The sequence below is a fragment of the Anolis carolinensis genome, chromosome 4 (assembly GCF_035594765.1).
Source record: "Anolis carolinensis isolate JA03-04 chromosome 4, rAnoCar3.1.pri, whole genome shotgun sequence".
Lineage (NCBI taxonomy): Eukaryota > Metazoa > Chordata > Lepidosauria > Squamata > Dactyloidae > Anolis > Anolis carolinensis.
Window position 1 is genome coordinate 60,971,180 of NC_085844.1, and position 13,588 is coordinate 60,984,767.

General features: G+C 37.0%; 1 protein-coding gene across 20 annotated transcripts in view; it reads left to right on the forward strand.

The window, feature by feature from the left end:
* ptprm (protein tyrosine phosphatase receptor type M) overlaps positions 1–13,588 on the forward strand; it is a 541,643-nt gene that overhangs the window by 132,288 nt on the left and 395,767 nt on the right. For all 20 annotated transcript variants that reach the window (XM_062980499.1, XM_062980500.1, XM_062980503.1 and 17 more), the window contains exon 2: positions 10,106–10,228. In XM_062980499.1, coding sequence (XP_062836569.1) covers positions 10,106–10,228 — 123 coding nt within the window. The remainder of the gene's footprint in view (positions 1–10,105; positions 10,229–13,588) is intronic.

The window sequence follows — 13,588 nt, forward strand, 5'->3', positions numbered from 1 at the left end:
CCCCACACACTCTCTCTTCTTCTTCTTCTTCTTCCTCCTCTTCCTCCCTCTTTTACCCATCAGCCTTGCAGCAACTTGCACTTCTGGCCTTCTCCTCCTCCTCCTCCTCTTTTAACCCGAGCAAGGAACATTAGAGGCATAGCACCCTAGAAACACAAGAAACCCCCTCCTCCCTTCAGAGGCTCTCCAGCCAATCCCCGTTCTGCCAGGCTGGAAGGCACAAACCAAGCCCTCCTCCCAACACAGAGCCACCCAGCTCCAGGTGAGATTCTGGAGACAGTTGACCAATATTAAATATTTAGCAAACTTTGGTTTCCCAGTGCTCTGCTCAATATGGGATTCTAGAGATGATTAATCTACAGTATATCATTGTGTTCCCAGCTCTGGTCTTCCAGGGGTTTTGGATTTCAAACAGGATGTTTTGGTGCTTAATTTGTAAAACCATAATGTAATTTGACATTTAATAGGTTTTTCTTAATCCCTCCTTATTATCCAACATATTCGCTTATCCAACGTTCTGCCGGCCCGTTTATGTTGGATAAGTGAGACTCTATTGTATATAAACTGTTATAGATTACTATTGAAATCATAAGACTTTCTCTCTTTATTTTGCTTATCTAGTTAAACATAATTGGAATGTTCAATTTTTTATTTGATTGACATCATGTCAAACTGCTTTGAGTCCCCTTTAAGAGAAGAAAGTGGGATTTAATAATACTGTCAATTTATGATGACCCTACAAATGAGAAACCTCTAGGAGCTCTGGAGCAGACCTACACTGACACGCTACATTGGGGCAGATCTGGTTTAGCATACCTGGTCCCAGTATGAATCAGACAACCTCTCATCCCCCCCACCCTATGGAAATGATACTGGATCCTATCCATCCAGCAGTGCAGAACACGGTTCAGAGCCACTGGACGGTCACCCTTACTGTCCTCTCCTGTTCTCTGTGTCACGTTGGGCATTGGCCACAACGTAGTTCCCACAATTCATCCATTGCTCACAGTGATATTGGTTGGGACAATGACGTGAGGAGAAAGAGGGCAGAAAAAGAATTTTCCCCTCCCTTCCTGCTTCCTCTCCCTGATTTCCCTGTTGCCCTGGCTGATCACTGCAGTGAACCTTGGACCAGTATGACTACGTCATGAGCAGAAACCGCCATGACACAGGATTTTAACGATTGTTTTATTGATATTGATGTTTTACTGGTATAATTGTTTTATAGTTGTGTTACTGATATTTGATTGTTTTATCGGGCTAGGCCCCATGTAAGCCGCCCCAAGTCCCTTCGGGGAGATGGGGCGGGGTATAAAAATAAAGTTGTTGTTGTTGTTGTTGTTGTTGTTGTTATTATTATTATTATTATTATACTGATTCAAGCAGTTAAAAATACTAATACTGTACATTTCTTCTTCACCCCAAAAACTTGAAATTACTTAAGATTCTGGAAAAGCATCTGAATCTGATTTAATTATCACAGAGATTTTGAAATCAGATCCTTAGTGGTGGAACCCCCTCTTGTTCACCATCATTAACAACGCAAGCATCCTACCAAATAGTTGGCGATTTGCCATTATAGTACCAATCTACAAAAAAGGGTGACCTTACTGATCCTTTCAATTACCGGCCAATCAGCAATTGGAAGGCTTTATGCAAAATTCCTATTCATCAAGTTACAAATCTGGCTGGACCATAATAAAACTATCGGCTTTTACCAAGCTGGATTCCGTAAAGATAAATCAACCTTGGATCACTGCTTAGAACTTTCACATTTGGCAAACAAATACTCCACGCATAAAACTTCCAAGCTATTTGCTGCTTTCATTGATCTAAAAGGACTTTGACTCCGTAACTAAACTTGCTGTGGGACAAATTGTGGTCTTTGAATATCAATCCCAGACTTCTGTTTCTAATTAGACAACTGTACATAAATACTGTTTGCCAAATTAGATACTCTGAGGAAGACCAGCTAACGTCTAGAATTAGTGCTACACGTGGGGTCAAGCAAGGTTGCATACTGGCTGCTACTTTGTTCAACATATTTCTGTATGATTTATCCCAGGATTTAGCATTGATGAATAGTCATAGTCTCAAGATCCATTCTACACACTTTCCCTTACTCTTATATGCAGATGATGTTGTGTTATTGTCCTTATATAGTATCAGCGTTAAAACGCTTAATTCATTGCATTGCTAATTACTGCAAAATAAATAGACTGGAAATTGGCTATTTTAAATCCAAAATTCTCATTTTTGCCAAAAAGTGGAAGCCCATGTCTTGGCAGATCAGGGGCCACAAAATTGAGCAGGTGAAAAAGACTTTCAATACCTTGGTATTTGCCATAGATGTAACCTGTCGTGGCTCTCACAGAGACAAGCATTAATGGCTTCTGCACATACCAGCATTGTAACAATACAGTAGAGTCTCACTTATCCAACATAAACGGGCCGGCAGAATGTTGGATAAGTGAATATGTTGCCTAATAAGGAGGGATTAAGGAAAAGCCTATTAAACATCAAATTAGGTTTCGATTTTACAAATGAAGCACCAAAACATCATGTTATACAACAAATTTGACAGAAAAAGTAGTTCAATACGCAGTAATGCTATTTAGTAACTACTGTACTACGAATTTAGCACCAAAATATCACAATGTTTTGAAAACATTGACTACAAAAATGCTTTGGATAATCCAGAATGTTGGATAAGTGAGACTCTGCTGTATATAATTTTTTCTACAGTAAGTGTAACCAATATATCCCTGCTGCCCTCAATGTCTTTGAGGCTAGGATTGGTTCTCTGTTACTGTATGGCTCCCCTATTTGGACTTCTGCAATCAATAAATAATTTAATACATCACATTCCAAGTTTCTTCAGAAACGAATGGGGCAAGATGTAATGTGTTGCCATCAGCTATTTTGGTTGGGAAATATAAAAAAGTGGAAAGTCCCAATAGGGTTTGTTCTTGTGACTTGATCTCTGTTGAAACACTTCATCATTCTGTTTATTTGCCTCAGATATGGTAATATATGGATGAAATACAGGAATTCAATTTTTTCACTGTGTTCTCAAAGGCAAGGGTGCTATAAAATTCCATATCTTCTGAACAACCCTGATGCATTCTTTTGTGAGACACTTGCAAATTTTATCCTTGAGATTAGTAATTTTAATTATTGCTCTTACGGAGCTTTTGACTCCGTAACAAAAAACTTGCTGTCAGACAAGTTGTGGTCTTTGAATATCGATTTGTTTTATCTATGACTACCTCTTGTTGTATATACCCGTGTTGTGATTTTGTTGTTAAGTGCCAATAAAGGCTGTGTGTGTGTGTGTGTGTGTGTGTCTAGACTTAATATGCATCCAACTTCCCCTCCAGAAGTTTCTTTACATTTCAAGTGGATTACCTCTGATGTTGTAAAATACTCTAGACTATGTCCTAGAGCTTTCAGTTACATTTTGCAGCATCACTGATATCTGTATTTTAACAGTGTTATGTATTGAGATGCACTGTAGTGGGAAAGTAAAACAAATAGTGTTCCCTCACTACTTTGCGGTTCACCTTTCGTGGATTTGCTGTTTCGCGGTTTTTCAATAAACTCTAAAAGACTATTATAAATCATAAAAAATTACAATTTACAGCCTAAGGAAGGGAGGAAGGAGAAGTCAAAGGAAGAGAAAAGGAGCCCAAGCGACAACGGGAGGAAAAGGACAATTGGTTGCTAAAGACTTAAAATAGTGTATAACTACTAAAATAATGTATAAATATTAAAATAATTATAGTTTCCCTATTTTGCGGATTTTCACTTATTGCGGGTGGTCCTGGAACCTAACCTCAGCAATAAGTAAGAGAACACTATTATTAAAAGCTAGTATGTGAGCCTAAGCTAGAATCATTTACATTAGTACATTGAATTAATGGTAGCTAAAGATCTTTGCTACAAAATGTTTTGAAAGACTTCATTGAAGTTCTATAGCAGCTGCACTACAAACCGAAGCTGTTAACACTGTGCCAAACGGTTATCCCTGAGCTAAAGATACCTGCAAAACATCTTTGATGTGATAGACTGTAATGGAAACAAGGCAACAGTATAGGTTGGTTTGCCAAAAATTTATACACAAAGGAGTTTTCCAAGTAGGTCAGTAAGTATGCATTTCAGCAATAGATTCTATTAATAAATTGGCTCAGCTATGCATTACAAAGTGTGCCTGCCTGCCAGGTGTGAAGTAGTTAGCAATTGTGGGCTGACATATGGCTTCCAGAAAGGTGAGTTCCTGCAAGATTAGAAAGCCAGCCCCATAATCCTCTGAGGCATTGTAGCGGGCTGGAGGTTCATTTCTTCTAAGTTGCATTGGGAGCAGGCCTTGTCAAAATGCAATGCAAGCACCTAATGGAGTCTGCCATTGCCCTCTGCATAGCGCATCAAAGCCCTTGAGTTAGCCTTGGTACGCTATGCAGCTGCCTAGAGTTTCTGAATTATAAGAATTGTGTTAGTTTCATGGTATATCTATTAAATTGCAACATTAAATATTCTAATATAAATGAATGTTTATGCTAGAATATTTCTAGATTATTTTTATACTAGAATACTTCTTTGCCAGTGGTCATTTGTGTCACAAGCTTCATTTTTTGTTTGCTCTGTGGTTATCTGGAGAAGATACTTATTGTTGTTTAAAGATTATATTCTTTCTAGTAGACATAGGTTCTTTATATGAGGTTCTTTCTGGGAGTAACATGACCTTATTTTCCCTTTATTCTGTGTGTAGATTGCACTCATTTTATAGATGTATAAGACCTGAATCATATCCCTTTAAAATATATATAATATGACATAATCCATAATAACACATAAGCCAACGGAGACACATCACGTGACATGTAACACCACAATTGCTAGTTCTTTCAAATAGGGATTTATTATATGTAGCACTTTACATTGCAATATATTCCAAAGATTTAGAATATGTCATATCTTTCAAAAATTAGTATAGGAAATCGGGATGTTAATTTTTTTGGGATCTCTGCTAGTATATGAAATAAGGCAGTGTGATGTTGCTTACAATTATCATTTTGTCTATATAACAATAGGTTGTATAAATGTATAAATATGTCTGGTTTCAAATTATACATCTAAAGTCAGCTTTTCCATAATTGTAGATAAGAATGTGTTTTTCCATTGAAACCAGCATTTTCTAGTTTTGTGGAATCATCAGTCTTACCACTAGACAAGCAAGACTGTTAGACTGTATTTAATAAAGACAGAAAGAAGACATACCTCAATTCTTTGTTCTAGTTGGTGTTTATGCCCATTTCAGTGAACCCATTGCATCATAGCTAGAATGTTGGAAGCAAAGCCGTAACTCGTGTGTGTATGTGTGTATGTGTATGTATCCCCTTGTTTCCTCTGTGTCATCTGGAATTACTTCGTTGAAATTAGTTTGATAGGTGTGAAGTTCCATTGATTAAGATTATAATTTCTCAGTTTAACAGATAATGATTTCATTTGCAACGTTTGCAACGTTTTACAGATTTTCTAGTTTTGTTAATTTTTAAAATAATAAACAAGGTCTTCTATCTTTTGGATAGCTGTTTGTAAAATCACCGTTTGAGGAAGTTCATTTTATAAATGGAAACAAACATGAGCGGGATGACTTGTAGTACCCTGAGCTCAGGGACATATTCACATTCTCCAGAAATAAAAGCAAGATGAGAGCAAGATATAGGTATTTCTCTTGTATCTTATTCTTATTTCCAGCTAAATTAGACCTATTTGAATTATGGCACTTTCATCTATGTTGATTTAATGACATACTTTAGTTGGGAATGAGCAATGCAATTTAGGACCAATATATTATAGATATGAGGTGAGCAAATTGTGGTTGCTGATTATAGATTGCTTATAGTTTCCCATCCTTATTTTTTCTGCATAATGCAAATCTTTTGATCACTAAATATGGCAGGTACTTGTCTGTTATTGAAAAGATGCATTTGATTTCTGTGTGTCTTTGACTTTTCACATGTAAGACAAATTATATGTTATTAAAAAAATAAATATTAAGCAAGTATGAATTTATAGGCTTTTTAATGGAAGCTGATGCAACAGAGATAAGAATATGAAATGGCCAGAGTTGCTAATTTCCTGAAATGTATGGAGATAATGAATGAGACTCTTCTAAAGAGGACAATTTAGAATTGTATGAAGATGTATCACTAGGGCATACACAATATGTTTTCTCAGTTCATAATAAAGGAGAACAGATGGTGGTATTTAAAAGAACAAAAAAGTTTGAATGTTAAAAAAATTAAATGATTAATGGCTATTTCCAGACGATATTATTTTTCATGTCTCTTTAGAAATATTAATTTACAAGTACAGTTCACCTGGTCATTTTTGTACCCCTTTTAGGTATGACTCCTAGTAAATTACAATATGTTTCCTGAAATAAGTATTTTATTATCTGTCACATTCAAACATGTAAAAATAATACATGAAGTGGTGTATATGTCTGTTTCTTTCTGTGTGTGCAATATAATGATAGTCCTTTTAGGCAGTGGACTTAGAGACAAAACATCTAACACTGACCTAATATAAGAAATGATTAGACACAAAGTAGAATTCTCCTAGGCCATTTTGGAGCTTATTTCAAGTGATTTTTTCTGGGTTTCTTTCCAGTTAGGAGCAAATATAGATCTTTTCTCAAGGTAGCAGTGGGAAGACATCAAGACAGCAAGTCTTGAATCCACATCTGCAAAATAATTTGTCCTTATCTTGTTCTTGGTGCTATTGAAACACACAATGATTTTCTATTTTCAAAGTGAAAACTCTTCTCGTGATTTAAAAACCCAACCCTTTTAACCATGCAATTTCTAGGGGGGGAAAACAGTTTTTATAATCTGTGTCCTGTTTCCTGAATTGCAATTGGTGTGTAATTGGGGGCTTTGGTGTTTGCAAGGTGATTATTTAGGTCTGGCAACTGTGATGGTGCCATTCTTCAAAAGTTCAGTGTGAATTCAAATGACCTAAGGCTAGCAGGATTTCTGAAATATCCAGTGTTGACACTGTGGATGCTAGGAATTATTTGAAATCCTTCCTACCTTGAAGCTGAGGATTATTCCATGGAGAGGGGAAGATTCAAAGACTTAACTCAAGTAAACATCCTTTTCTTGGATGGCTAGAAAGTGACACAGTTCCATATTCCTTTAAACTGAAGGAAAAGTAGGACTCATTGTGAAAACGTGGGAGTGCATTTGCGGAGTGAGGAACATGGATGACATAACAAATGAATCTTACTTTAGAAATAGACTCATTTTTGTATATAGTATAGAGTATTTGGACAAAAAAATTAATAGACTATTGCCATTTACTTGTCAATTTTTGTTAGTTTTCTTTTAAGACTAGATAGCTTACAGTATAACAAAGTAAAATTCAGTCTCTAATTATAGAATCATAGAATAGTAGAGTTGGAAGAGACCTCATGGGCCATCCAGTCCAACCCCCTGCCAAGAAGCAGGAAATCACATTCATAGCACCCCTGACAGATGGCCATCCAGCCTCTGCTTAAAAGCCTCCAAAGAAGGAGCCTCCACCATAGTCCGGGGGAGAGAGTTCCACTGTCGAACAGCCCTCACAGTGAGGAAATTCTTTCTGATGTTCAGGTTGAATCTCCTTTCCTGTAGTTTGAAGCTATTGTTCTGCGTCCTAGTCTGCAGTCCTAGCTTGCTCCCTCCTCCCTATGACTTCCCCTCACATATCTGTACATGGCTATCATCTCCTCTCAGCCTTCTCTTCTGCAGGCTAAACATGCCTAGCTCTTTAAGCCGCTCCTCATAGGGGTTGTTCTCCAGACCCTTGATCATTTTAGTCGCCCTCCTCTGGACGCTTTCCAGCTTGTCAACATCTCCTTTCAATCGCGGTGCCCAGAATTGGACACAGTATTCCAGGTGTGGTCTGACCAAGGCAGAATAGAGGGGTAGCATGACTTCCCTGGATCTAGACGCTATACCCCTATTGATGCAGGCCAGAATCCCGTTGGCTTTTTTAGCAGCTGCATCACATTGTAGGCTCATATTGAACTTGTTGTCCACGAGGTCTCCAAGATCTTTTTCACACATACTGCTGTCGAGCCAGGAGTCCCCCATTCTGTATCTTTGGATTCCATTTTTTCTGCCAAAGTGAAATATCTTGCATTTGTCCCTGTTGAACTTCATTTTGTTAGTTTCAGTCCATCTCTCTAGTCTGTTAAGATCGTTTTGAATTCTGCTCCTGTCTTCTGGAGTGTTAGCTATCCCTTCCAGTTTTGTGTCGTCTGCAAACTTGATGATCGTGCCTTCTAACCCTTCGTATAAGTCATTAATGAAGATGTTGAACAGAACCGGGCTCAGGACGGAACCCTGCGGCACTCCATTTGTCACCTCTTTCCAAGAAACACTTTTAATGTAGACAATTTACAAAGTGGAGAGCTTAAGTTAAACACAACACTAAAATCCAATGTGGTGAGAGCACTGGAATTCCAGCATGACAAATTCTCCCTCCCTTCCTTTCTGCTTTGCCCTTAACCATCAGAGCTGCTACAGAGTTGACACCAGAGGAGTTTCTCAGCCCTCTGGAGAGCAGGTTTTGGATGCAATGGGCTTCAATGAAAATGGAAGATTATCTTGATCCTGCTGGATCCCACTGTTTTGCCAGTCAAGGCCCACCACTGGATCCTGTTCAAATTATCTTGAGTGCAATCATGTACAATTTACCTAGAGTAACTCTGATTAAACTGAGTGGCATTACTTCAAAGTATACCTGTTGGTGATATAATGAAACTGCAAATGACCTTATTACAGAGTGTGAATTTAGTTTCTGTTGACTATGGTTGCTATTGAATATATCCCATTGCCCTATCATTATGCTTCCCCCTCTGTATGTTTTTAAAAGTCTTTAAGATAAAAGATTAATGAAGGTGCTAATTATTTACTCACAATACTTTTTATGCCCCAGTTTTCTCTCTGTGGGACTCAAGGGGGCAAACAATCACACACTTTGGTCACAATTTGAAACAAAGCAAATGGAAACACTGAAAAACCATTAAAGAATACAGTGTGGTTAAATGCAGTTAAAATATAATAAATACACTTAAAATAGCATTTAAAACTCACAATGCTACATGAGAATAATATTTCGTAACAGTTCCTGCTAACTAGATTAAGGCCATTTTTCTATGCTTTTTGTACTACTTGAAAAATATGTGACAGAAGACATAAGTGAGACATAGCATATATATACATTCTGGGTGTATAGAAATTAGGAACATGGGCTTTGAACACGTAAACATCAAACACTCTGTCGGTCAGATAGAGGCCCTAGAATCAGTGTCCTGGTATCTAGTGCTACATGTCTAGCAAACACATTGACATGTCGAGAAGACCTTCCCATATTAAGTTTCTGGTAGTTATTCTTGTTCCCCAACAATGATTTATGGAATATGTGGTGATTAAATTTGTCTGGGACGATTTATCATCATCATTAAATTTCCTTTCAAATGTTACAAACCACAGGGGTCATCGGCTGCTTACATTTTCATTATTTTATCAGTGTTCTGTAGGGGTAACAGGTTATCTTATTTGTTGTTTGTTCCAGAAATGTCTTGGCCGCAGACTCAGAGTGCCTGGATGTTTTAACTTGCAGAATACAGTACAGTATGGTAGATAAATGAAATTGTAATCGGACAAATAGATGGGTGAATTAAAATTTAGAACCAGGTAATCTATTTCATACACTCAGTACTCCATATATTCAGCCAAAGACCACCTGCAGCTATATGTTAGAACTGAGTCTTGTCAAGTCTGGAAAATAACCTTGCATTTTCCATAGGAAGATATATGATTACATTGCTTTATTGATTTATATCTAATATTACGAAACTGTAATTTTTTTGTAATGCGATTGAACAGTGCTGTAACCCTGTTCTTAATTTATATAAAAGTTCTGTGTTCTCAAGGTGGGGAAGTGTACCAAGTAACACAGATTTATAGTTTGGGTTTTAGTGTCAAAGACTGCACTGTTTTTCACAGATTACTTCATTTCAACCCTTGTTTCTTTTCCTTTCTTCAAACAGGTGGCTGTTCTTTTGATGAACCATTTACCTCATGCGGATATAGTCAGTCTGATGATGATGATCTTAATTGGGATCAAGTCAACACACTTTTAAAGCCCTCGTCGGATCCTTGGATGCCCACAGGTTGTTTTCATTGGATTTTAAAAATTATTTTGTCTTTTAAAAAATTAAGTTACACAAATAAAAATTAAGCAGTGTTTTAGAATTGCATTAATATGATTGTTACAGAAAATAAAAATGGAAAGTAAGGAAATTAACAGAAAAAATGTAAGTTCTTATCAAAAAGAAAAGATGAATCAGAAGTGAGAATTGCATGCTTAGTTGTCAGCATGCAATTTTCTTTTCTTTCCACATGCAGCATCCAACAAGTAATCAAAAACTTAATGTGGTCTTTAATGCCCGAAATACTCCGTAAGAGATTAATCAAATGTGAAACATTTCAGTTAAATCATAATTCACAGTTCTTAGAAGAATGTAGATCATAATCTCATGCATCTCTTGAGTACAGTTCCTTTCTGCTGCAGTTGGCTGTCAGTGTGGCATTGATTTTAGATCATAGATTGTAACTATGCTGTGCTATCGCATGCATGTTTTGTTTGAAGGAGGTTCAGTATTCTCATTTGCTCTCATGTCTGCCTAGATCCAGACTATGTGAGAGCCAAGAACATGGCATTCTTTTTTTTTTCATTTTTATAGCTTTTGCTTATGATCTTATATTTTTGAAGTGATTCTTACTCTGCACATATAACTAAATTTTAGGGTGTCCAGAAATAAAATTGAACAGCATTATTTGCATTTAACTCATGAGCTGCTTTGAATTCCATTTTTGGAGAAATCATAAATGTTAGTATCCCACTAGCTTGCAAGTATTTGTGGCCTGCAGAAAATTGGTCAGCAATCCTCCTGTCCATCTTTGATAAACAACTTCTATGAGTTACTTTACATCTGTATTTAAATTAAAACCTGTGATCTGCTTGTCTCTGTTGGTGTAAGAGTCTGTGGTTTCTGCTAAATTGTTGCCATTCCTGTTGCAGTACAGCATAATTGGGTTCAGTGTGTAAACCAGGGGTCCCCAAACTACAGCCTGGGGGCCACATGTGGCCCATCGAAGCCATTTATCTGGCCCCCTCCTCCTCCGCTGAGGAAGGAATGTGATGCGCGAAGTAGGGAAACGCACACGCCTTTCCTTCCTCCCTGGCCCCAAGTGCACCTTTCCCACTGCCACTGAGGAAGGCGCACATGGGACGAGGGAAGACGGAAAGGTGCACACTTTTCCCGCCTCCTCCCTTGCCCGGGGTGCGGATTCCAAAGCTTTGCTTATATTTATAAGTTAATAATTATATTTTAATTATTATTTAATTAATAATTAATTATTAAGGGGTGCTTTGATAGTGCTTTTGGTGCACAAAGGAAGAAGGGGGTTGGACTAAATGGCCCAAGGAGTCTCCTCCAACCCTCTTTATTATTATTATTATTATTATTATTATTATTATTATTAACATTGAGGCTTGGTGGCCAACTGTCAGGGGTACTTTGCTTGTTTTTGGTTCACAAAGGCAGAAGGGGGTTGGACTAAATGGCCCAAGGGGTCTCTTCCAACCCTCTTTATTATCATTATTATTATTATTATTATTATTATTATTAACATTAAGGCTGTATTTGTTCCCATTTTGTTTTGTTTTTTAACTTCAAAATAAATTATGTGCAGTGTGCATAGGAATTTGTTCATAGTTTTTTAAAAACTATAGTCCGGCCCTCCAACGGTCTGAGGGACCTTGAACTGGCCCCTATTTAAAAAGTTTGGGGACCCCTGGTGTAAACCATCTCCAAGCTTCATTCAATTCAATCTGTCAGAGATCTGTTGAATTCTCCTGAAGTTTATTATATATTTAAGAGAATATCTACTTGAATCAGAAGCCTGGTAGATATTGCGCATAAGGCGGGAGGTACAAGATTGCCTTAAAGCTGGCTTCCCAGTATTATCTAAGTAATAAAGTATTATTGACACAAAATATAATACAGTAATTGATAAATGTATGGAAATAGTTTTTGTGGTCTGGTGGAATCAAAATTAAAGGTTTTGGCCTTGTCACAAAATTCTGTGTCTGACACAAAGCCAATAGCACTCATTGCCCTGAGAACATCAACATCCTTCTCTCTGTGATGTTGTGTTAGTACCATGTTGTGAGGATGCTTCACTTCAGCAGGGAGACTGGTCAAGAGTGAAAGATAACTTGCATGGAGCCAAATAAAGAACAGTTCTAGAGGAAAACCTGATTGCAATAGCCCAATGAAACTGGGACATTTTGGTCTTAGAATGACCCAGTCAAACCCATATCTCAATTTAAATGATAATCTGTGAAAAAACTTGAAAATGGCTGTTGGCCTGTGGTTCTCATCCAACATGACAGAGCTAGAAAAATTTTACTGCAAAAAATTGCTAAAATTGTAGAATTTCTTAAATTGCTAGAGACTGTCTTTGTGTCAGACAGCAAAATATTAAGAATGAGGGCTTACCAATTAGTTGTGAGCCAGAGGAGAAGATGAGAAGAAAGATGTCCAACAGGGAAATAACTGTAGAATTGTATAATAAAACACTTGGGACTGTATACTGCATTGGTAAAATAGTGTTAATAAGATTAATGCAATCAGACGCAATCTGGCTGATACAGTTATCTGATAGCTAGTGAATGGAGGTACCCGCAGTCAGTTGGTCCCCTGAGTGGCCTCCCATTGAGGGGGAAAGATTATTTTTTAGATTAGTAGAGATAGTTTAGATCGATCTGCAATTGCTCCCAAAACTGTTTCTACCAGGTTTGGACTTCTAGGCAAATTCTTATACCGCCAATAAGTGCCGGTTTTTGTTCATTCAACTTTTGTGCCACAATGAAAATATTTTGACCTTCATAGTGTTGAATATCTTGTATGCATCAAATGATAACAATGACAAATAAATCAATTTTAATTCCAGACTGTAACAGAAGAAAATATGCAAAAGTGTAAGCAGGGGATAATACTTATATATGGCATTCTGCAACCTATCTACCTAAGTTACACATGGAAATGATACACAGTTTTCTTCTGATACCACTTAAAGTACTTGTGCATCTACTTCATTTCTGATTTACATTCTATTTTCACAGCCATTGATCCTTCAATAGTATTCCGTCCTTTTATATTCTGAATACATTCATGTATATCAACATATGATTTAAATCAGAGATGAAGACATATGGTATTGTTTATTGAGTCGTTTTATGTTAAATCTTAAGAACAATATGCTTTTATTTAGTTTTATGGTTTAATGGAACCAGTGGATATAAGCAAAGTTCATCTTCTAAAATTTAATAGTTTATATTTGGTGAAAAAAATCATTTCTGATTTCACATGTATTTAAATGTAGAGAACATTCTGTGCTGGGTTTCTATCTGCTTATTTTTGTGGAAGAAACATATTGACTTTTAATCAGTACGACTCATCGTT